Genomic DNA, 25,194 nt, shown 5'->3' with positions numbered 1-25,194 from the left:
CCCTGTGGAAAAGTCTATTAAAACTATTTTATTGTCTATGCTGTTTTTGCAATTTACAGTCGTCAAGAATAAGATACAACACTGAAATAAAAACTAAACAAACACTAGATCTCAGGTGCTTTGCTGTTGATAGTGTTAAATTTCATTTATTTAGAGGGGAGGGGTTGCATAATTCAAGAGAGTTGCCATGGAAATAGAATACAGTATCAGTTGTAAGACATCAAATTGAAGTGTGTGATATGGCAAAGCTCCTGAATGCAATGAATCTTAGAGTTTGTGAGAATTAATAGATACATATCTGTAAGAATTTTATAACTATTAAATAGTATAAAATTTAATGCATACCAAAGATTAACACGTTTGGTAAATAGGGACCTAGCTAGGGAACTACCTGCATTGGTGTGCATACATACTGCAGTGCAAGACCAGAACATTTTTGCATATACCTGTATGCAAATGAGTATGCAAATTTGCATTACTTGATTAAGAAAAAGGGTTTAGATACAATATAACTATCAGTGAAAAATGCAAGATTTGCAGTATTTATGTAGATATATATAGAGTCTCAATCTTTAAAATCTGATGTGGTGAATACAGCTCAATTTCCTTATTTACCTCTATTTCCATTGTGCATTGCTGTTTGTTTTCATTTTGTTGTTCCGGGAGTGATTGCCGCCTGCTCGTTTTCTGCCTTCTGACAAAGGCAGCAATCACCCTTGAAGAACAAAATTGAAAATAAACGAGACTATAAAGTGATGGAAATAAAGGTAAATAAAGTAATACAGCCATTTTCACAACATGAGATTTTAATCAGATTCAGACTCTTCAGCTTGTGACTTTATTGATACATTTATACTACAAGCTCAGTCCAAAAAAATTAATAAATCCCCATCCACACCCCCCCCCCCCCACCCTTTATATCTTTGTTCTTGTCACTATAGGGCATTCACTCCTGTTTCTCTGTACAATAACATGTTTGTCATCATCGCAAACCATGGCCTGTTTTACAGCAACATTCTTTACGAGCCTTTATTTCGAAATGTGGTGTTGGAAATAATAACTCTGGTTTGTGTGAGAATGCATGTTTGTATAGTGTCATTGTATAGTGGGTGTCAATATACAGCTGTACTGTACATGGTCAATCAACTCTCTGTATGGACTCATTATCACCATGGTGATTAAATTGAAAGGAAGGAAACCAACTCTTTATTTGACATTTATGAATGACCATTTCTCAACAACATTTTTATAATGTTACATTTGATAATAAAATAAATGATTACATTTCATTATTTTTAATTGCTTATACTTATAATTTCATGCACTACTTTATAAGGTATAAATCATAATGATACTGTATAGGAACTAGACTACACTGAAATGTGCTAAATTCATCATGTTTGACATTTTATGTTATATTTTTGTTATCCATCAAAACAGGGCATAAGGAAAATACTCAGCAGAATGAATAAGTGAATGCCTTCTAATTTAGTGCCAGTCATTGTACAAAGTGTCGTTTTAATGTAATTGTAGGTGTCTTTAATTTGTTCTCATTGATTTTATATTGTAACTAGTTTTCGCCAGGTTGTATTTCTATCTATATTTGTTTTGGGGGTCCACGTTTATTGATATTTGTCACCTGTATGGACTGCCTGACTAATGTCAAAGTTAAATAAATAAATAGATAATTATTTATAGAAAAGATGCAGGAATACTCACTGGTGTGTTTAACCTTTTCATACTAATATGGTATTTTGGTGACATTATGATTATGGTAGGTGTAAAGTTATCTCTAACCGATATAGTTTTTTGCTGCTGCCAGTTTCATGCTGAATTTAAATGTTGTAGGCATGGCAACTGACACACCCACTCACTTGCATTGAACATTTGCATAACAATAGCACTAGGTCAACCCTGTCTTGACACACAGAGTCCACACTCAGCCATACAATGATGGGTGTTCCCACCTCAGTTATGTTTGCTGGGATATTACATAATACTATGTTTATTATAGGTGGGGTTAACCTTTATTTGCACTAACTGAAACTATGAGACAGTGAAAGAGACGCACTCCCCATATTTTGAGGAAAGCAGTCAGACATGAAGCTGTTGTATGTGTGAATGTCACTGTTAACTTTCAAGACTTAACTGCCAACGAAGAATAGCACATTGACAGGTATGTACGGGATTGTATAACAGTGTGTGGTTTTGACAACAGTGAAAAGAAAATAAGTGAAAGGTCTGTCTGCTTTAGAAGTCATACACAGCTCGTTAGTTTTACAGCTTGTAATATATATGTAGGTGAGGTCATGGAACTATAAAGACCACACAAACTATGAACTTTTGCTATAGTCATGGACATGCCATTCTGTTGGTAAGTTAATATAGAGTACACTTTTAACCAGAATTTAAAACTTGGAGCTGAAATTAGTCCTGAATTTGTTATGATGTACAGTATATTGTTGATGGTGTAATACATACTACATGTGCATGTGTGCAATATATAGCAATGTTTGTTGTGTAAAGGGCATTTTTACTTCAAGTTCACATCACCACATTAATGTACCCATTCATGAGTGCAGCCAGGGAGTGATGTGACCTTCATAAAGTTGTCTCCCTGACAAATTGATAAATCACAACAAGACATATTTACATTTAAAACGTGCTGTCAGTGTGTGTGTGTGGTACAAATCAAACCATATACAGATTAAAATACATCTCTAACTCTGTGCCATAAGTACCTGCAGTGAGAATTGCCCACCTGCTACTTTACTTTACATGATAGCCACTAGAAACTTCCAGTAATTGAAATTGTAAAAGGGAATGCAAATCAGAATTTATTACAGTTCTGTACAAGAATGTCACCTTTAAGTAATCTATTCATGACTGCCATACAGAGTGGGTCTCCAGATCTCCACTAGCTAAGTGATGAATGCATGTACGGCAATTTGCTTTCATGTTCCCAATGGATAAAGGTGTAATCCTTGTATAACTATAAGTAAATATGGGAGTGGGATGTAAATATACTAGGTGCAGTCAGGAAAACATCCTTAATGATAAACAGGAAGCCAAACAGTGATTCCATGGACGTTTTAGTAGTCAAAAATGATGATGTATATCAAATTTCTAATAGAGATATGATAAAATAAAGTCTGATTATTCAAATATCAAACTGGTAAGCTGCAATTATAGTGATTGTTAACTTAATTATGCTAACATATGAAAAAAAGTGTAATTATGACACCGTTATGCAAAAAAAGTGAATACACAAACATGTATTCATGTATTAAAATATGTTCTCATTGATGTACAGTACTAATCCCTATTAACTGATATTTATGCAAAATAGAATTAACTATAGTGGCCTGATTAATGAAAACATGTAATGGCTTTGTATAGGGCTGGATTGATTAATAACGTTACTTAACTATAGTTCATTTATTAATTCACTTTATCTAATTACGTCGTCATTGAAATATCTATTCAGCTGTTGATAATTTTTTTATCTTTATAACACTCCTGATTGTTGTTTTGTTTTAGAACGTGTCCATAAAAATCAATAATTGTTTTTTTCTAGGGTAATGTATATTGTTTTTATACATTTTCCAAACTTGTTTTCATAGAAACAAATAGAACTTGCTTTTGTAGTGGTGATGTGAGGGAATGGATATTACTAAAATTGTTTATTTAATTGAATTGCAGAAATTATTTATTTAGGTTGACTTGAGCTGCAATATCTAGTTGACCATAATAAGGATGTGACTTATTTCTGTATATGTTTCAATACCTGCAATGAGATTTTGTGTAGTGTCTTTAATTTGAGAAAATAGACATTATGAAATAATGTGTATGATTTTGTAGGAAAACAGGTTCTATTACTGAAGGGTTGTACTGCAAAACACAGACTCTAAGAAAAAAATATATATCCATATACCTGGTCAATATCAATATGATTAAAATCTGATGTACTTTTACAAATCTCTGTTTCCTTCATATGTTGTCATTTGTTTTCACTTTTGTTGTTCCGAGAGTATAGGAACCTGGAGTATAGGAACCTGGAAGCGGTGCTTATACTTCCAGAACAACCAAATTGAAAATAAACAGCTATATACAAAAAAATAGAGACAAATAACAGAATCCAGCTGTATTCTTACGTCAGATTTTAATCAGGTTGGGTCCACAGTTTTAGTGTACATACATGATAGTAATATTTTAAACACAAAATGACGTACAAGTTATGCTCAACGGCATGTCGTATAATTGGATACATTTGTAAATGACAGAATGAAGTGATACTGCTTCTACTCACTCTCTTTCGCCAAATTGACGGTTATAAAGCATGGCAGCAAACAGCTTGTAGGAATAGTTCAGGGTACTTATCTAGAGGCTTAAAAGTAATCTGTTCTACAAATGCAATTACAACTAGCTGTCTGAGCTGTGGCGATAACTCTTAATATAAAGTGATGATGAAATGTTATTAAAGTATATATTGTGTGAAAGTGATTCAGAAAGTCTCAGTTCTTCTTGAGTACATGTATCTATTAAGTCTTATAGTAAGACCTCAGATCTGCACTTTGAAGGTAATTATCAAACAAAAGGGCAAAGGATGACAGTACATCTGTTCACAGTCCCTATGGGCAAGCCCTCAGGTATTCGACTTGTAACCACTGTCAAAGTTAATAAGACAATTGCCTGATGGTCTAACAGTTAAGTGGCGTCTACAGAATGAGCAAGATTGCATACATATTGTTGGGTATCAGACACATTTCACCAAAAAAGGTGATAATGACGATTTTCTGCTAGTCTAGTTCCTATACAGTATCGTTACCATTAAAAGTCGACTCACATTAACTCACTCACTGTGGTTATAAGTCACAGTTGTGGTTAGTACCACCACAGTTGACATCCAGACTAACTTCCTACAAACTTCTTTTCTGTTTGATTACATGTTGTTCTATGAGCTCATCCTTGATGACTAAACACTAAGTAAACTAAAGCAGTCTGATATTGGTTTACAAAATCCATGTGGTAACAGTTATGTCCAGGAAATGATGTAATCCATATTTGATATATATCATTATACTTGAAATGTCCTCTGGTAGTTTAATAATTAAGAAGATAATTCAGAGTAAATATCAAAGAAATTCATGTGATCTCAGCAGAAAGGGAAAAAAGTACCCCCCCCCCCCAAAAAAAAAAAAAAAAAAAAAATGTTGGTAGATGCGTTTGTTGTTATACTTGATTATGTAGTACGAACATGTAACATAGTTGTATTTTTGCATAATATATCTCAAGAATACAGAACAGTTGAAATATTTGACACACTGATGTTTACTCAATAGAATTGCTTATTGAATTACCCGTATTTAATAAAATAACTATAATTTATCTGTTATGTGCCATTTTGTACAAAAGTTTAGAAAATTTTGCCTGTACATTATAATTTTAGAATACATATATTTTAAGAGCTTTAGTTCTCATCCTGCACACCTTTCAGTACAATGTAGTAATAGCAGACACAGATGTCAACAAAATATAGTATTTTGTGGAGATAATTAAAATCACAATTTCTGTCTATGTACTTCAGGATTTTGCACTGTTGATTTATCCATAGACCCTACACTTGTAGTGTCTGATTTATCAGTACACAGTGAGGTAAAAGATGGATATTTGAAGGGTTTTTGATGACATTGACAGATAGTGCTGAAATTATAGTATTTGCCTGAGTACTTGTAATGTGTTATCGATTAATACATAAATGTCTTACCATATACAGCTGATCTATGAGAAGCTAGTAAATACCATGGTGATACAGGAGCACTACTTAATCAAGACAGTGGTAAGTTTGTATTATTTATCATCTCATTGTACATGTACCATATAGTTTAAATCACTCCATAACCACATACATTCTTTTTTCTCTGTGATGCTGGTGTAAGTTTCAAACGACTAATCTGTTGCCGCAATATATTTTTTTTATTATTATAAAATATCTTTATTCAGGGTAAAAACTCAATAAGTGGTTCAAACAGTGCAAATTTATAGTAAGTGTTGAAGGGTCGGCTTCTTTCCATTGAGGCCTTCATGTATCAATTCTGAATCGGTAATTATATAAAGTCCACTTTCAAAATCTAAAATACATTCAATTATATAAATTCACTCATAACATCGTACCTCTCCAGATACACAAAAGTAAAACGTAAATACCAGTGTATATGTGTGTATTCAGTACACTACTACACAATGTATTTCTTTGTGTTTCACTAAATTACACATGAAAATAACAAATATTAAGCAGACGTTAATAGGGAACTTGCAAACCTGCCATGTTGAATGTTGCATCATGGGAAATGTGATGATAAATACTAATAAAATAGTATTGTAAACAATAATGTTACATTGTTTTTAACCACAAATGATCAATTCATAGTTGCCCTGACCATTGTGGGAGGTTTATTTTATCAGTAGCTCCTGATTAGGTATTACGATAACCACAGATAATCCCATAATCCTTTGCATCTGAGCATGCTCAGTCTGGATTGCAAGTTCCCTATTGGCACACAAATGAGTATGGAATAATCAGTAGTCAAAAATCAATCTTATATTTACAGTACATAGAAAATATTTGGGGGGATGTCGGGATAGTACTTACTGGTAATGTGTAATACCACATATGAGTAATTTATAGTGCACACAGTGAATTGATAGTAATATTTTGAGATTTTTCAGTACAATTTTGTGATTTTGAGAATTTTCATTACAATTTTGAGCAGAAACTTTGGGATATTTTAAGACTTTTCAGTATGATTTATGCACAAACACATCAATGTGTTAACCCAACGTACACATATTCATTATACTGGTCAATGTAAGGAGAAGCATTTAGCCAAGTAAAGTGATTTATACGATCATTATTGCATTGTATGATTTGTATTAATGAAAGTCAATTTTAAAGTGTGACAAGGCATTAAAAGCCAACCACTAGAAGTAATGTTGGTGAATACAGAGTACCTGAGTACTTCAATCTTGAGATAGCCTAGTCTGTAAGGTACGCCGTGACGGTGCGCCCTCAAACATCGGCCAACCCCTAAGGAGAGGAGGCTGGTGAGGGCGAAACGTCACGACGTATCTTACAGTCTAGAGATAGCCCTGCGAGACATTAAACTAAGTAACACCTTGAATCCTACTGTACTAAAAAAGAGCCCTCATTAAAGTGGCCATATGGATGAGGATTGGGTATTCATTTTGGATTTTTAATTTATAAAATAATTTTATCATTGCTTACTATTTGAAAAATCAATGCGAAACAACATATTCCAAGTCCTTGTTTGTATTAACTCAATATATTGCAAATGATTAATAAACGTGTAAAATCGTTGTTATTGTACATACAATAACAAACTTTCTACACATTTTTTTTAGCTTTCTGCATTGTATTGAGTTAGAAAACACAGACTTGGCATAAGTTGTTTCACATTGATTTTTCAAGTAGGAAGAAATGATAAAATTGTTTTATAAATTAAAAATCCAAAATATATACCCAAATCCTCATCCATATGGCCACTTTAAAACTGAGCAATACATGAAGGAACTAAGTTATCGCTACTTTTTAATATTTATGTGTTATCAAAAATCACATCCAAATGTACTGGTTGTACTTTCACCCATTGAGGATTTGTTATGAGGTGATTTCTGTGATCAGGTACTTTGAGTGAAATATGATGAATCTTGTAGTAGAGAGGCTTGTTGAATTATTAACGATGTAATAACTGTAAATCTTACAAGATGTTATTAACACGCAGCTGGCTGTGCTATTGAGAATATTAAAATGGCTGGAAATATGAATATATGCTCATGATTCGGAAAATGTTGCATGTAAATAGCTAGGCCAGTATTAAAGAAATTGATGCTGTCAATATTTGCCGTTTGGATTATAAAATGTGATTATGTCTGTCCATTCATACTTGAAGTATGTAAGTTTGTGTCAGTCTATCAAACATGTAAACCAGTTTGAAAATATTTGCATAAGGTTTACATTTTATTTACATATCATTTGCATAATAAATTATTTACATAATATACATTATGCTGTATGAAAAAAGTAGTCAATTTGGTTTCTTTGAAACAATAACATAGCTCGAAATGTCTTTAAAATGCTTTTGCATCAAAAGCACTTGTGTATTATGGGGTTCTGTCATAGTATTCTCAGCCTTGTGTGATGATCGAAGGACATTTCATTCTCATACCACTAAAATATATATTCATTCATCTTTATTCATAGGGAAGTCTTTATTCAGTCATGTACAATGTATGTGATTTTCACCTCATTAGTGATTTGAACCACTGTTTACATCCATCACAGATCTGAAGTGAATTATTAAAGAAATAACACCTTGAAGTGTTTACTCTAGTAATGAGATTGTCGTTACATGTTTGAAGTTTTTGCTGTACATGTCTAGCATTTACAAGTACATGTATACATGTATTTGTGATTACAGTGTAGAGTTTATTCCTTGGATGGGACAACTAGCCCAGAGATTTCTTGTAGTCAGTCTTGCTACTAGTACTACTACTAGTACTACATGTACATGTACTAAATATTTCTAAGCTAATAGTGAGACTACATGACAATTAGACTTTGGGTTATGACTGGGATCTTGATAAATGGATGATGTACTTCGGCCTGCATGTCACCCTGGACTGCCAGAGGAATCCTCCTGGACCACCGTGGAAAGATAACCATTGATACTGATCGAATGTTGAACAGAGACGCTGATGAATATGAGTCACAAAATAAACTGACGCTATGGGGAGAAAAAAAGTAAAACATTAAAATAAAAAATTTCATGAGACAAAATGAAGTGATAATATTAGAATTCACATCTGATTAAAAACTGTAAAAAAAAATGAAAGAGAACATTTTTGAAAGTCTTGAATATGTTGTAAAGTTTTGACTAGAATTAGGTTATTGTGTTGTTTCTAATTATTTTCATTACTTTGTCTTCAGGAAGTAGTCGATATAAGAGGTGTACTACCAGACACAGTCAAGGAGACAATTCACCAGGAAAACTGATCAAATTATACAGTGAACGAAAATATCCGGTGAAAGGCACACAACTGATAATCATATTTTATCATCCTTTATCATCTTTTTGACAAGAGTTAACCATCATCAATGAAATATCATCCTGGTGTAACCAGTCTGGCAGAAAATTTATAGCTATCATCTGCCCATCTCTATTAGCTGTGTGGTGCACAACAGGTTATTCCATTGAGAATTCATGTAAAGATCATACAGAGTGTAAACCATCTATCAACAAACATCTGACATTTATAGCCTATCACTACAAAGAGAGACCACTCAGTTCTGAAGAGACAGTACATTGATTAAAAGTACAACCATGCATTGGCTTTCTACGTTGATTTTGAGTTTTTGTTTCCTGATCTATTTGTTCATTGGAGCTGCCATCTTCAGTTACTTGGAGTCCAGTAATGAAGATGATGTCCGCGTGAATGTGCGACAATATAAAGATATATGGCTAGGGAATCATACCTGTGTGTCCAACAGTGATTTGGAACAACTCATCACAGCAGTCATAACTGCGTACAGTAATGGTGTCTCTCCGAACAACAATGCGACAAGTCCTTCAAATTGGGATTTTAGCAGTTCCTTCTTCTTTTCTGGAACAGTTGTAACAACCATAGGTAAGTAAATTTCCAGCTTATTGTGTAGTCATAATATTTGGGGGTTTTATCACAGAAAAAAAAACAACACTTTTTGTCAAACATGTCAGTCACTCCACATGCTTTGGAACTGCAGCTGTTGCTGTTCTAAATTAATTTCACAATGATACAAATGAATTGCACACACACACACACACACACACACACACACACACACACACACACAATATATATATATATATATATATATATATATATATATATATATATATATATATATATATATATATATATATATATATATATATATATATATATATATATATATGGTTATATATATAGTTATAAATATATATGGTTATATATATAGTTATATAGATGTGTATATAGTTATATATATAGTTATATATGTATAAATAAAAAAGTTCTGATGTATGAGAAATGTTATACTAATATGTTCATCAATATTTATATATATTGTAAGGACAGAAATACTACAAAGTAACTTACAATAAAAAAGGGGTGAATTATTTGCCAAATGATCAATATTGGAAAATGTATGAAATTTGACATTTGCCAATGTATAATACTCTGCTTTGCCATACTACTGTTATAGCCATATGTCACCTGTGTTGACGTATGTTTGCAGACATGAAAGCATCTACTTGAAACTGTTATTTTGCATACATTACTTTCAGTGTACCGTGTTAGGGTGCAGGCATGTCCTCAATACAGAACATTTAACATCTAGCCTATTCTCTCAATTTGTGGGGATTCACCAAAACCTTTGAAATGAAGTCCTTACAAATAGACAGAATAAGCTACTAAAACTGATTTCTTTAATACTGCTAATATTATATGTAATATATTTTTAAAAGATTTCTATGTTTAAAAACTTCTTTAATGTCTATGACAGGTATTCAACTTCAAGCATGTTTATATGTTGTGTTATAAAATCTAACCTTGACTTGTACAATATTGTTTTAATTTTGTTTTATGACACATTGTAAATGAAATAAAAGTACTGTAGATATATATATAAAACTCTGTATTTCACTTCCCTTCCTTGTAATGATATGATTACTTGTTTTATCTTTCTGTTAAATTGTTGAATGTGTTGCATATTACTCAAATTTATAAAACCTGTTGCTAAGTGAATGCTTACGAATCAGCTTTTCATGAATGGAGTGATCCCAGAGACGAACGATCAGTTGTATCACATTTAGTACAGGAGTACATCAATCTGATTAAAATCTGATGTTAGATAGGCTGGTTTTCCTGTATTTACCTTTATTCCATCGTTATTGCGTCTTTTACGTGAGTTTTTTTTTTCCTGGACGAACGTTGGAAAGGCGTTCGTCCAGGAAAAAAAAAACTCACGTAAAAGACGCAATAACGATGGAATAAAGGTAAATACAGGAAAACCAGCCTATCTAACATCAGATTTTAATCAGATTGAGGAGTACATATAACACTATATACATGACAATTGTAATGTAATGATCAGTTCCCAAGGACGGGCCATAAATACATGTACATGTCCAATATAACACTTTATACAAAACTTGTAATGTAATGATCAGTTCCAAAGACAGGCCATAAATACTACTTGATCTCTATGGCACACACAAAACACTGTTCAATAAAATTAGAACAAATTAGAGCTATTATCATGTCGGATGCTAATGTCGGTTATTAAAGTGATACATCAGTGTATGAGTTGGTCAGCTGCCACCATGGCAACAACTAACAATCGTCATGGTGACATACATGTACAAGCCTTGTGGATTTGTAAATAACTCGGGCAGTGTTTTCATTTATTGTTGTGTATGGAAAAACAGGATACTTATTCAATGTTAGCAGTTTGATATTGGTAATTTCACAGTAAAGAAAAAGATGATATCATATTCTTCAATAAGAATACCATTGCTGGAAATGCAAAAGCATTTTCATAAACTCTTAAGTTATTTCATGATTTACATGAGATTGCTAAGCTGAAACTTGTTCCTCATTCATAGTTCAGTACACGTTCTTGTCATGTACACACATTGTCTTATATGGGAGTCATTAGATATGCAGATTATAAAATATTCATGAATAATTTATTTCAAGGCTGTATAACATGATGAAATCTTAATATATGCTGGTGCACCCCTTGATGTGACGTGAGATTATGGCCATGAAGATGACATACTTATTAGATGATGTGAAAATGATGATGATGATGATGATGATGATGATGATGATGATGATGATGATGATGATGGGACATGAAAATTATAATTATGATAAAAAAAAAATTTGGAAATATAATGATCCTTTATGCAGAGTTTTCAATCAAATGCCATTGAATGCTTAACTTGTTGGCCAAGCTCTCCGTAAATGAGAGCTCTATGGAAAGACATGATGTATCTTGAAATAAAGTATATAAGAACTATTCATACTAACAGTTCCAATACATGAACTCAATGCTAAGAACTACGTACTAGCAGTTCCAATACATGGCTTTAACAGTTCGCTTTTCTGAAATATCACAAACTGCTATGATTTGCCTACAACTGGTATAATTAACAGTTAAGCAGGCAGTTCAGTTTTGTAAGGGATGGTCTTTAGGCTTAGTGAACGCTTCTGAATCACTCACTAACATATTATGATAACAGCTAGATGTGTATATACATATACGTACTAGTACCAGTAAAATGAAAGATGAAATACAAATTTCACCTTTGTAATACTCTAGATTTGTCTTGCTCTTAAACTGCACAGCATGCTTAACTCATGTACAAATTAACACAACAGTGGTGATCATGTCGTCTTGTTTTATGCACATGCATGCTTTGTGTACCTTCTACCGATATCAATCACTCTTTTCAGCTACATTTCCTATCTTCACTTTATACTTACATCTTATAGTAGTCATATGGGTGATGATTGGGTATTTATTTTGGATTTTTAATTTATAAAACCATTTTATCATGGCTTCCTACTTGAAAAATCAATATGAAACAACATGGGCAAAAGTCTGTGTTTGCAACTCAATACATTGCAAACAGCTAAAAAATGTGTAAAAATGTTATTATTGTACCTACAATAACAATAATTTTACACATTTATTATGATTTTTGCAATGTATTGAGTTCCAAACAAGGACTTGGCATGTGTTCATTGTTTCACATTGATAGTTCAAGTAGGAAGCCATGATTAAATTGTTTTAAAAATTTAAAATCCAAAATAAATACCCAATCCTCATCCACATGGCCACTTTAACATACATTTCATCATTAATCCCCTGCCCTTGAAATCTTCATTCCTGTCTTTTTCATCATAGGTTATGGTGAAATAGTTCCTCGAACATTGTGGGGACGAAATTTTGTCATTTTGTATGCTCTGGTAGGGATCCCAATGACTGGCTATCTCCTGAGTAAGATTGGTGACCACTGGCAAGAAACGTTTTATAAACATTGCAAGCGGATCAGTCGTGCATTGCCATCAAAGACACCGAAATGGGGAAGACAGACAGTTCAGGTTTTAATCGTGGGAGCTATAAGTTGGCTCATATTTGTTGTCATCCCAGCCATTGTGTACATGTATCTTGAGGACTGGGAATTTTACATCGCTCATTACTATACTTTTATAACTCTAACAACTATTGGTTTTGGTGATTTTGTGGCTTCGAGGGATAAAATGTTATCTGGAGATTTCCAATGGGTCTATGATGTCTCTGTAGCTGTGTGGTACCTGTTCGGGTTGTCGTACTTGGCTGTTGTTGTTACAGCAATAACCAAGCAGCAGCAGGTGAAAGTGAAAAAGTTGGCGCAAAAAGTGTCCAAGAAGATACATGAGAAAGGTGGTTCGCTTCAGAAGAATAAACATTATATATGGGATAGCAAGGAGCGACATCTACGTGATAAAACTACCCTCAGGAGGTGCTTGTCTCTTGACTCTGGACTGTCATCCTGTGATAAAATTAATCTATACATACCTGGATATGGTAGCAAGCAGACTGGTAGCCTGGTAAAGTATGAAAATAACTCTCAGTGTCAGCAAGACAAAATGGCCTCTACTACACAAAGCAGTAGTGAAGGAAAATCTAACTCTACACCAAAGCAGAGACATACAACTGAATGTGAAAGCCAGATTATATGAAGAATTCATGACAGTTGGCTGACATAGTTCAACTTTAAACTTCAACTCAGAACTTGATGCTTCAAGAGGGTCCCTGTATCATACATTCTGTTTCACTAATTGATGGTGATCAGGAACACTTATCATTGGATAATGTTTATATTTAAAGAATAATATTTCATTATTTGTAATGATAAGCCCCCATATGACCGAAGGCTGTAGCAAAGAATAATTTTGCATTATTGAATATTTCAAGATACAGTCCCTAATAGTCATACTAAGAAAAACATGTAATTTTATAATCATGTTAATATGCAGATATTGTTTATACTTTTAAAGTTAAGCTATCTGTTAAAACATATATTGACCCAAAGGCAGTGGCAAAGAATAGTTTTAACATAATCTTTCAACATTGAATATGTCAAGAAGCTCTTTTAGGTTTTAATACTTTGCACAGTACTGTACCTTTCTTGATCACAATACTGTACCACTCTTGAACAGTTATTAAAGAAATGTAGTATATTGCTTATACTGTTAAAACAGGCATATGACAGAATGCTGTACATAGCAAAGAATTGTCCAATATTCTATTAAAGCAACTTGACTTTGCACAGTAGAACTCTGGAAGTTACTAAAGTGGCACAAGCTGAGTTGATACATTTTTTACTCAAGCGAAGATACTTCAAATAAAACCATGCGTATTCCAGTACAATGTCGATGTCTATGACATTACAATTATTATGACATTGTTAGAATAGAGAACTCGAATGTCGCCCCGGTACTGTTCAATATGTTGTCACATTTGAGGTTTCTTTGACTCGTACCCATTTTAAGATTCTCTAGTCTTTCTTTCCTCCATTTTGGCTTAGTATGTAGCCTTGCATCCAGCCATATGGGGATTTCTGCTCTCACATCTCACCTTCTGCAGTGTGTTCACATTTTTTAGCTTTTCTGCTCTAGTTTTGTAGACATCCCTGAGAACAAAAGGAAATGAATTCACCACATTTTCATATGGTGTTTGTCTAGCATGATGGTGACCTTCAAAATGGATTTTATTCTTGGGATATCCTTAGCCTGAATTATCCAGGCATTATTTTCGGCTTTATATAATGCACTCTCTCTAAAGCAAAGATCCTACCAGAACTTCAGAGACAGGTGTATCTGTATATAAATAATGTGTTACATTTTGATATACTTCTTAATAATTCTGATAAACTTTTGTATTTTCATAAACCTTTTAATATGTTTTATAATGTCATGTGAGTCCTCGTGGTACGTGGTAGACTCTCTCACAGCCCTTGGACCGTTGCATTACTAAAATTAAAGCTAAATGAATTATTTTGTATAACGTACATGTACCGATACCATCCACATAACCATACTCGAATATCCTTGTACTGTGTGCCCTCATCAACCACACAGAGATAACCATTCGTTGACTTGTGACTGCGACACTCTGTGTTTTTGCTCAGGCTTCGCGAAAACACGGAGCGTCACAGTCACACATCAACAAATGGGTATCTTTATGAGGTTGATGAGGGCGCACAGTACAGAGATATTCGAGTACGGTTATGTAGATGGTATCGGTACATTATACAAAATAATTCGTTTAGCTTTAATTTTAGTAATGCAAAGCTCCGAGGGCTGTGAGAGAGTCTAGGTACATGGAACAACAGTTGTAAGTTATTTTTTAAAGAACAGAATTACACGTATGTTTATCACAAGAAAATATGTCAGGCAACCATTCTGGAGATAAATCATACTTTATATGTTTATTTATGTTTGATTTATTCAAAAGTAGCATCTATCCGTTTGAACACAAGTAATCCCTATTCTTTTATTTTGAATTGGCAAAAGATACAAAGTACCACCATGATATATTGTTTTCCAACTGAATAATGGTATAATGGTTATTTGGATTTCTTTTCTTTCGTTGTGTTTATTTATTGTGAACAAAACAGCAAATTAACCCTGAGTCGCCATAGTATGAACTAGGGGTAGGGTGTGGGGTGAGGTGGGGATGGTTAGAAATCCTAAATTGTCTACCATATTATTCATTCACTAAAAATGATGTCCTATAATATGTAATCATAGAATATGTCAGAATAATATTTGAAGTTACTTGTAAATGTACAACATTTATGTAACAGTTAGTAGTGTATCTTCCTTTGCACATGGGATTGGAGACCTTGAAATGCAAATAAACCTATATTGGTTCAGTCTCCTACCATGATGTACTCTGTGTGTACAACTATATGTATATTATACAGAGATGATCATGAGCTGGTAAATACACAGTGTAAAATTTGACACAATAATTTTGTATAGTCTCAGAACGATTAGATTGACAGATCAGCTATTATGGGTGCGGTTTAATCTCACTTTCCCTAAAAAATTATGCCAGGCTGATAAACCTGGACCAATGACATCACAGTCTACAGAACAACAGCATAAGAGTACATACCCGGTAATATGCTAAATTTATGTAATGTTTATTTATGGTGGGCGTATTTTTGGTCCTACCATGTACCACTGTACATACAGAGGGCAAAATCTACCCATCATGATCTGGTATACCACAGACAAGGTTCCTTGTCTGGGGGTATATATACACAGTGTAAAATATAATATGGTCATAGACATTCTGTATGTCATCTGATCCCCTGTGCTGTCATGATAGAAACATTTCTGTGTATACATGTCTCATTAATTTGTGACAGCAAGTTAAAAAAAAAATGATTGAATAAATCGACTGCTTTAAATTGAATTTTACTAATGTCACAACTTTATGATCAAAATGGATGCTATAAAACAAGCCAACCTGAACATGCGATATCGGTTTACCATTTTGATATCAAAATACGACAACTGTCAAAATAATATGATATATGTAATATTTATACAGTGGATTCAATATCAATATGTATGAAATGAGTATAGACCACCCGGGAGTACTCTTAATTGTGCAATTTGAATAGAATAAGTTGAGATAATTCAATCATGTTTAAAAGGGAAAGAGAGAACAAATTTTCACATTAAAAAATTCAATTTTAATTTCTTGGTTCTGTCTCAAATAAAGACATACTGACAGTGACACACATTTGTAATAAAAAAATAAATTTTATATTTAAGGTTGAGATGCAGGTTCGTCAGCTCATTTTTCCTCCATCACATTTCACAGTAAAGACAAGATAAATACACGTGTTGTATGTGTGTAGGGGGTATGACATTGCTACCGATTTTATAAGAATATCGCCAATCCCTATAATAACGTCATTGTTCTGTATTAGGACTGTCATAGACAAGAATAAAACCATTTAGGAAAGGAATAACAGTTTACAAGCGACTGTGCATCTAATACATTGCCGTCACGTCGGGTACACTTGAAGGCTGTAGTGTAGGCCACTTTACTGTAACATTTTTTGGCCGATGCACTGGTCAAAATCAACGTGCATAAGTCCAGGTTCAAAGGAGGTATTTTTTACTTTTTATTGGTTATAACCAAATTTACCGAGTTTGATTGGTTTTGTACAACAACACAGCTAAGACTCTTAGCTGATCTCTTAAAGAGATAATGTCACGTCAGTCATTGCACAGAGGCCTACTAGCTATGTCTCATTTGCATATGTAAAGACACTCTTCTGTAATCAACGTTCCTGTCAATCTTCTTTACGTACATAAACATTCAGGAATGAAACCATATAAAACACACATAGCGATAGAGTTCATGTCATTTTTTTTCATTTCAAATTTATTAATGGAAAAAATAAACGATTTTCAAAAAATCTTTTAACCAAATGATGGCACATACCATCATGTACCATGAAGCTTCATAATGAGCAAAAAAAAAAAAAGGCCAAAATTCACCAACGAACCTGCATCTCATCCTCAATGTAAAAACTTAATATTAATTCCACATCTCAGTTGTCTGTTAGTGATATGAGTGTAGTATTTCTATAATATAATATGATCCATACTTCAATATATATTTCAATATTTCATAACTGTCAACATATGGAATTAATACATTGTATGCATATGTATCATTTACAATATAGATTTGTACTGTTTGTAAAATGATATTTACATAATGTATACTCTGACAGGAAATAAAGTGATGGTCAAAAGGAAACTCAACGTTGGTTACACAATCTAAGTCACATTTATCATCCTGATGAATATTGTTTTTAAATTTGTTAAAAGGATTTCAGCATTCACTACTCATTCTAGTAAAAATGAAACCTGATGTGTACTATTGTAATATACAATGTATAGAATGGAGTGACTGTGTGTGTAATGTTGCTATGTACCTAGATCTAAACACATATTTAATTGTTAGTCAGAAGAAGTCAGCACCTATATAGAATACAATAGAATTGAATAGAATAGGATTGAATCTTTACTGCATTCATTATTAAAGAAAACTACATTTATTCGTTGGATACTCTGCAATATAAGTGTTTGGTGCTAAAATAAGCTAGAAATTCATATAATTTATGAATACATATTAGATGGTTCCTATCAATGGTAGATAGTTAAGTCAATGTGTACTTTAACAGTGAGAATTTATTAGTGTATATTTTAATACATGTAGTTCAGAAAGAGGCTAACCTTAAAGATTGGAGGTGTTTTGCTTTTCATGCTGTCACTAGTTTGGTGTGTTTATTTACACTTTGGCTGCTGTTTTTCTAGACTGTAAATGACCTCATCAGTCTAGGGAGATTAGACCACACCCACAATGGCTTATCTGTCAGTCTACTGTCCATGCAAATGGAAAGGGTAGTGCTGCTGGTAGACAGAGTATGGGACTTGATTCATTGGAGAAGGAAAGGGACAATGTCAGAATGCTAACTAAGGTTGCGTTACTCCGTCTGCAAGCAGGACTAGGAAAAGAGCAGCCTGTGTGATATTGAGCGTGCCAATTCTCGGGGTTGTGTTGTCACAATTCGACCACTCTCTATATGCACTAACTTGTCAGACTGTTTTTAGTATAACCATTTGAACAAACTCCACTTGTATGTGTACTACATTAACTCAATGACTGTATGATTGTCAATTTTTTTGCACATACAACGGATCATGTTATGAATATTTTTGAAACTGTAAACTTCAAATTTACTATTTCACAGGTGTCCTGTGAAATTGTTAAAACAGAGATTAATGTATGTATTGTTTGTGGTACTTTTTAAAAGTGCAATTGAGGTATAATTGAACTCTTCAATAAAGTAAATAACACAGTTGAATCCATGAGCTCCTGTCATAATGTGTGAGTACATGTGTACATGTATATCTTGAGTGGTCATTTTAATAGTCAACATTGCATGTTGTTGTATTTGATCACTGACATAATAATCAAGAAGTCCTTCAATAGCAAAATGGCATGCATGTTTTTTTGGTTAAAATGGAATGCTAGACAGGAATATAGTGTAGATCTCAGAAAAATATGAACATGACTGGTAATATGAATATTTTGAATGATTTTAGACTTTACATGATATTGTTCAAAATATCAGAAATACGTAATATTTTGTGTTACAGTAGTATTTTAAAACTGCATTAGCTGCAACTGGAATGTTTTTGAAACTGTTTTGATAGGTATAATGACTTACTTGTAAGACTGTTGAATCTCCTGTTGATAAATATATTTATGCAGCTGTATGTATACACAATATGGTACAATAAATCCGATCAATTGATTTTTGGGTCCACACCTTAAAATCAGCGACCCAATGGTATGACGATTTAAACCTGTTACTGTACTACTTCTGGATACAATCAACCTGTAATTGACATGAACAATGTCTGATTATTAGCATTTTAACAATTTTCAGTGAATATAATGTTGGTTGTCAGATCCAAAAATAATACCCCAGTTACAGCAAGTGAAGCTTCAATGTTTTCACATCTGTTTACAGTATAGGTTGATATGTATACTGATTTCAAACCTTTGTAAGACCAGGACAGAATAAATAGTTTCTTATCATGGAATTGATGGTCTGGTTGATTTAGAGCTAATTGGCTCAATTTACAAAATTAATGTATTTTATGACCTTACTACCAAGAGTTAAGACATATTGATAGACTGGTTATAATATTAGAAATATTCCAAAGTCGTCCAACCATGTAAAACTGAATTCACAGTAAAAAAAAAAAAAATTGAAATACAAAAATTAAAAATGCCTTCCATGAAGCATGAAGGAGGGGAATTAAGTGATGAAATAATTACCAAGTAATTACATTTGCTAGTAATATCAAGTACACAAGCTCAGTAAGCTGGTATTAAAATCCAAATTATTTTAGCTCAATCATTTTGTTGTAGTATGAATTTTTGAGTTCGCATTTTTTAAAATAATTACTTTGTCATACATGCCAACCATGCAATATTAAAGGCCATGTACAGTACAGAACCACTATCTTTCTCATGATCCATTCAGAATTCACGTTATCAGACAGAAGAAAAATCTTTGTGTAACCATAATATTTTTACTGTCATGCTATAATATTGGTAGAAAGGATCAAAATACTGTACGAAATGTTTTAAAATATGGATAACTGTGACATATTTTTTTCAAGTCATTGAAATCTGGTATATTAATCTATTACATAAAGTTTAAATGCATATCAGACTGCAGTGGTAATTATTACATTAGCCAATGTGTGTTTCCGATAACCGGACTGACCATAGTTTAAGCTGCCGACCCTAAACATTTTTTAAACATTTAAAACAAAAAGATACAAAATTCTTTGTCTTCTTGACCTTCATACATGTCAGTTTTCTTTCCCCAGTGATGTCTGTACATATTTCAGCAACTACCCCAGAATGGGTATTCTGACCGACATTTCGTTTGGTTTTGGGTCGAAGCAATATTTGTCCAAAATAAAAACAATTAAAAAGATGAAATAAAGTAAAATCCCGACCTACCCTATTTTCTGAGGCCAAGTTATCGAAAACACACATTTATTTATTTTTCGCCTTTATACTCGTATATTCTTTTCATGAGAATGATTCAAGATGTCTGAAGAGTGCTACTCTACCTGTGGTAGTGTGTAGTGTCAGTGATAAAAATATATGTATGTGACACACGTAGTTTCGACACACTGCAATGTCTGATAGAGTTGAGTGTATTTTACTTTCACTTGTGTTGCTTCGCAAGTTTTGAACTTACAGTAAAAAGAATATATCATGACATTAATTTGCAAAATGATAATTTTTTTTTTGGATAGGTTATGGTCATATTTCACCAACTACTAGTAGTGGTCAGATATTCTGTATCTTCTTTGCCTTTATTGGTATACCCCTGTGTGGTGTACTCCTGTCTGATTTTGGTTCTCGTATGGGGAAACAGGCGAGACGTTTGGAGGAACGGATCGGACGATGGAGACATGCCGCTAAGTATCCAAGAGTAACACGACTATTCTACCTGTTTGTATTAGTTGGCATTGGTACAGTTTTCTTGATTACTTTTCCTAGTTTGATATTTATGGCTGTGGAAGGTTGGGCCTTCAGAGAGTCTTGGTATTATTGCTTCGTTACCTTACTTACTGTTGGATTTGGAGACTTTGTCATGGGTATGTATTCATTTACAAAATAAATAATCTGTTAGACTGAGAGTAAGCAAGTCTGGTTTTTGGATTTTGTAGAATGTGTTTGTACTGAGGTAGATCAAGACAGACTGTTAGCTTTGAAAGGTTTTAAAAAGAACAAGACAACTAGACTGGAGTCAGTTGCTTGCACTCATTATAAAGTACAATTATAGTTACTAACACCTGCAGTCTCCTCGTCTCCTCACCATTTATATTGCACACTTGCTGCTCCAAAATTCCATTAAATTTATTAATGCATTTCAATAATTTATAATGATTATTGGTGAAAAGAAAATTTGTACAAGTGACTGATGTCAGTTTAACTGAACAATCAGAGGTCATACAATATATCTGGCAAAAACTTTTTAAGCTGAATACCCCTGGTAATAAAAATTATTTTCTAAGGTTTTATTTGCACAGGTTGTGCAGTTATCTTGCATAATCTGTTTGGATTTTATTTTCGTTTATGTGATTTTTTCAGACATTGAATCATTTTTTGACAAAATTTGAACTTGTAGACACAATAGTTCAACATGTAGCACTCATATTGATTTCTGATATAACAAAATGTCCCAAATAAAAAAATAAAATTTTACTCAATCGGGAACATTTTATGCAAAACTAATTTTTGTATGATATATCTGTGAATGATTTTTGTAGTTATATATACAGGCATTAATTGAAGTTATGAGTTATCATATCATAAATTATTTTTATGAATTATTTCCATTGAACAGGTGTTAATGAAGATAAAGACTATCCGACAGTGTACAAGTGGTGTGGCTATGCTTGGATTTTCATCGGTCTTGCATACGTAGCTTTGATTATAAACATGGTGTCTGATGTCCTCACCAAGTGGGGAATGAAAATTGAAAAGAAGACAGCCAAGAAGAATCAAGAGGCTGATGAAAATGGCAAAGTGGGAGAAAATGAGGAGAAGGTGAAAGATGATGCAGAAGTAGAGTTGACTAATGTTGACGAGTTGGCTGACAATGGTACAAATGGTACAGACATGTGATTTCACATATTACTTTAAAGTTGTAAGATGGATTATTACGAGTGTTTGTGTTTTCAGCAGACTATCAATGAACAAGTAACTGACAAAAGAGGTCTTTTCACTTTGAATCAGTGACAAATACCTTGGGTATTCTTGATCACCAAGACTCTGCCACTGAGGGCTCTCACTACTTGTGCCCACCACCACAGCATCTAAACTAATACCATGGCAAAATCTTTATGCTGTCACTGGCAAAAAATGATGCATTTCGGGAAGTCATTTCCAAGATGGCAACACCCAGTACGGGCAATGCTACATAAAGGTCTAAAAAATGAACCATGGCAGTTGTGATAAAATATTGTCTAAACTTCAACTTGCATGTTTTTTAATAAACAGCTATTGCAGCTTCTATTGTTTTTAGTACTTCTAGGGATGTACTGGGTTGCCATCTTGGTAACCATGCATTTTTTTTCAACATGTATCATTTTCAGTCACCAAGATCTTGTTATCGTATCAATCCAGATTCTGTGGATGGCAGAAATGAGAGAGCCCCAGTGGCAGAGTCTGGATAATTGAGACTATACCTCTGGCCATAGTACTGTTACCTTAAATAAGAAACATCGTACTTGTTGAGTAGTTGTAATGATTATAAAACAAGTTTTGAATTTTGTGGATGATAGTTGATATTGCCTTGTTCCATTCAATCATCAATAATCAAATCCATCCATCACTGCATATATAATTCAGTAACTTGACAGGAACATTGTGGTCCTTAATCAACAGAAACGACAAAAATGTCACTGGGTTGGGGGTTGGGAATTAAGTCAAGAATAGAACAGGTTTTAAGGTCACAAAGGATTAGAAATTCATTAGAAATTGCTGAAAAAATATACTAATATTGAAATTAAATAAAGAAATTAATGAATAAAAGTACTTCAAATCTGAATTTACATAAATATTAGGAATTAATGAAATTATATCATGAATTACAGGTCAGTTCAACTTAACAAAGAATAATTGAGCTTTTGGTATGTCCTGGTCCATTGTAGATATGATATTTTGGGCCATATTTTGGCATTTGTAATAATTACGAAAATACATTTACAAGTAGAAGATTTCCCAGCACAAGAATAATGGCGTGCTGTGGTCAGTTCCATCTTAGTAAAGACATACGCACTCATAGAAATATTGCGCCAGACTTCGGTAAATATAACAAAACGTGACAGACACCATATTAATATTAAATTTATAATTAGTTTCTAGTGAACTCATTGACTAAATTATTAAGGTAATAAGGCCTTTAATGACACTCACGATATTATCGACGTAAATCAATATGATCAAAAAGGAAAACTTGATATTGTTTGTTGAAGACTTAATAATGCTTGGCCATTGTGCTCTGAATAAAACAGTTTGTTCAAATAAGCTGAAAAGAAAATTTTTTAATATCCATATTTTTGTTGTTACAGTTTCCTTTGCTATATATTTATTATTCATGATTATACAAAGACTCTTTATTCATTGATGAGCCAAGGTATCTCGGAGTTATTAGTGAGGATAACCATTAAAATGATAATAGGTGGACACATTAGCTCTGCAGTGTGGGAGGCCAATTTGTGAGTAATTAGAGCACACAAGATTGATGGTGATGATTAGTTTAATGAGTTAACATCAATGATAGGATGGACAGAGGTTAAAGTACAGTTATCTTGAAAATCCCCATCATCAGATAAAATCCGCAGGCTTCTTAGCAGCAATGTGCAACTCGCGCCAGTGAAAAAAAAAACTAGGATAAACTCGGCTCAGGCTTGTGAGAATGACGTCACATTTTCATTCAAGAGGTAGTCGGTGAAATAAAGTGACATTTTATCATTCTTGTAGTAGATTAATACTTACAGGGTCAAGTTACTTTACAACAATTGGATACCTTTCAATTTGATGATGAATGAAGATTATTAAAGATTGAAACAAGTTGTATGTCTCATATCATGATTGTACAATTTATTTGACCCAAAAGACAGTGCCAACATGTAATTTAGATAAAACCTGAGTGGGGAAGGGGGGTGTCAAAATACAGGTAGAGTACACCAAGTACTGAAATACTTCAATCAAGTACATTGCATCACGAAGCAGGGTAATGTGTTCAGAAAGTCATCTAGCATTCTATGTATTGTTGTTGCATTATGCATCATGACTATATTTCATTTTATATTTTGACTGACATTTTAACAATATCTGTCACTCATATTTGGAGTGATGCATGTCCATTGCTTTTAAATTTATATTTCTTTTGAGAGTTATTGCATTTATTGTAATGGAGTATTATAACTTTTTTTTTATACTTTCTATTTTTTCATCATAGCATTTAAAATTCTAGAGGCTGTTTTACCATATGATGATTCTTATCGTCTTACCTTGATTAGTGTTTAATAATAATAATAATAATAATAATAATAATAATAATAATAATAATAATAATAATAATATTAATAATAATAACAAAGAATGAAGGGTTTATGTTTCATTGATATTGATCAGGAGAAAGTTATTATCTTGCACTAATATTAATGGTAAGTTTTTGAACAAACCTGCCTTTGTTTATGTGCCTTTATAGATATCCCAACGATCTATATGTTTTATATTTCATATTTTCTTAAATATGTACATGCATTTTTATTTGCATGAATATTAGTGATGGTGGGATGTTGGTATCTGTTTACTTCTGCTGGCTTCTAAATCAGAAATAACCACCAATTCTCAAGGGGGAGGGAGGGAAGGAGGGAGGAAGGGAGAGAGAGAGGGGG

At 33.1% G+C, this 25,194-nt stretch overlaps 1 protein-coding gene across 2 annotated transcripts; it reads left to right on the top strand.

The window, feature by feature from the left end:
• Nucleotides 1-1,958: 1,958 nt before the first annotated feature.
• Nucleotides 1,959-24,793, top strand: LOC144452268 (potassium channel, subfamily K, member 16-like). Of its 2 annotated transcripts, XM_078143335.1 has the most exons (5): nt 1,959-2,176; nt 5,777-5,839; nt 9,008-9,705; nt 21,034-21,378; nt 22,131-24,793. In XM_078143335.1, exons 3-5 carry the CDS (start codon nt 9,402-9,404, stop codon nt 22,409-22,411), a joined length of 930 nt encoding a protein of 309 aa, XP_077999461.1. In that variant the 5' UTR covers nt 1,959-2,176; nt 5,777-5,839; nt 9,008-9,401; the 3' UTR covers nt 22,412-24,793. The 2 variants fall into 2 exon arrangements, with proteins under 2 accessions (XP_077999461.1, XP_077999469.1); XM_078143343.1 differs by lacking the exon at nt 5,777-5,839.
• The last annotated feature ends 401 nt before the right edge of the window (nt 24,794-25,194 follow it).

Source organism: Glandiceps talaboti, chromosome 2 (assembly GCF_964340395.1).
Source record: "Glandiceps talaboti chromosome 2, keGlaTala1.1, whole genome shotgun sequence".
Lineage (NCBI taxonomy): Eukaryota > Metazoa > Hemichordata > Enteropneusta > Spengelidae > Glandiceps > Glandiceps talaboti.
This window is presented reverse-complemented; position numbering and strand designations above follow the sequence as displayed.

Excerpts from the sequence above, each read along its gene's own strand:
- LOC144452268 (XM_078143343.1), top strand. The coding sequence starts at position 9,402 with ATGCATTGGCTTTCTACGTTGATTTTGAGTTTTTGTTTCCTGATCTAT. Across the intron at positions 9,706-21,033 it reads AACAGTTGTAACAACCATAG|GTTATGGTCATATTTCACCA; the intron begins GTAAGTAAATTT and ends TTTTTTGGATAG. Across the intron at positions 21,379-22,130 it reads ATTTGGAGACTTTGTCATGG|GTGTTAATGAAGATAAAGAC; the intron begins GTATGTATTCAT and ends TCCATTGAACAG.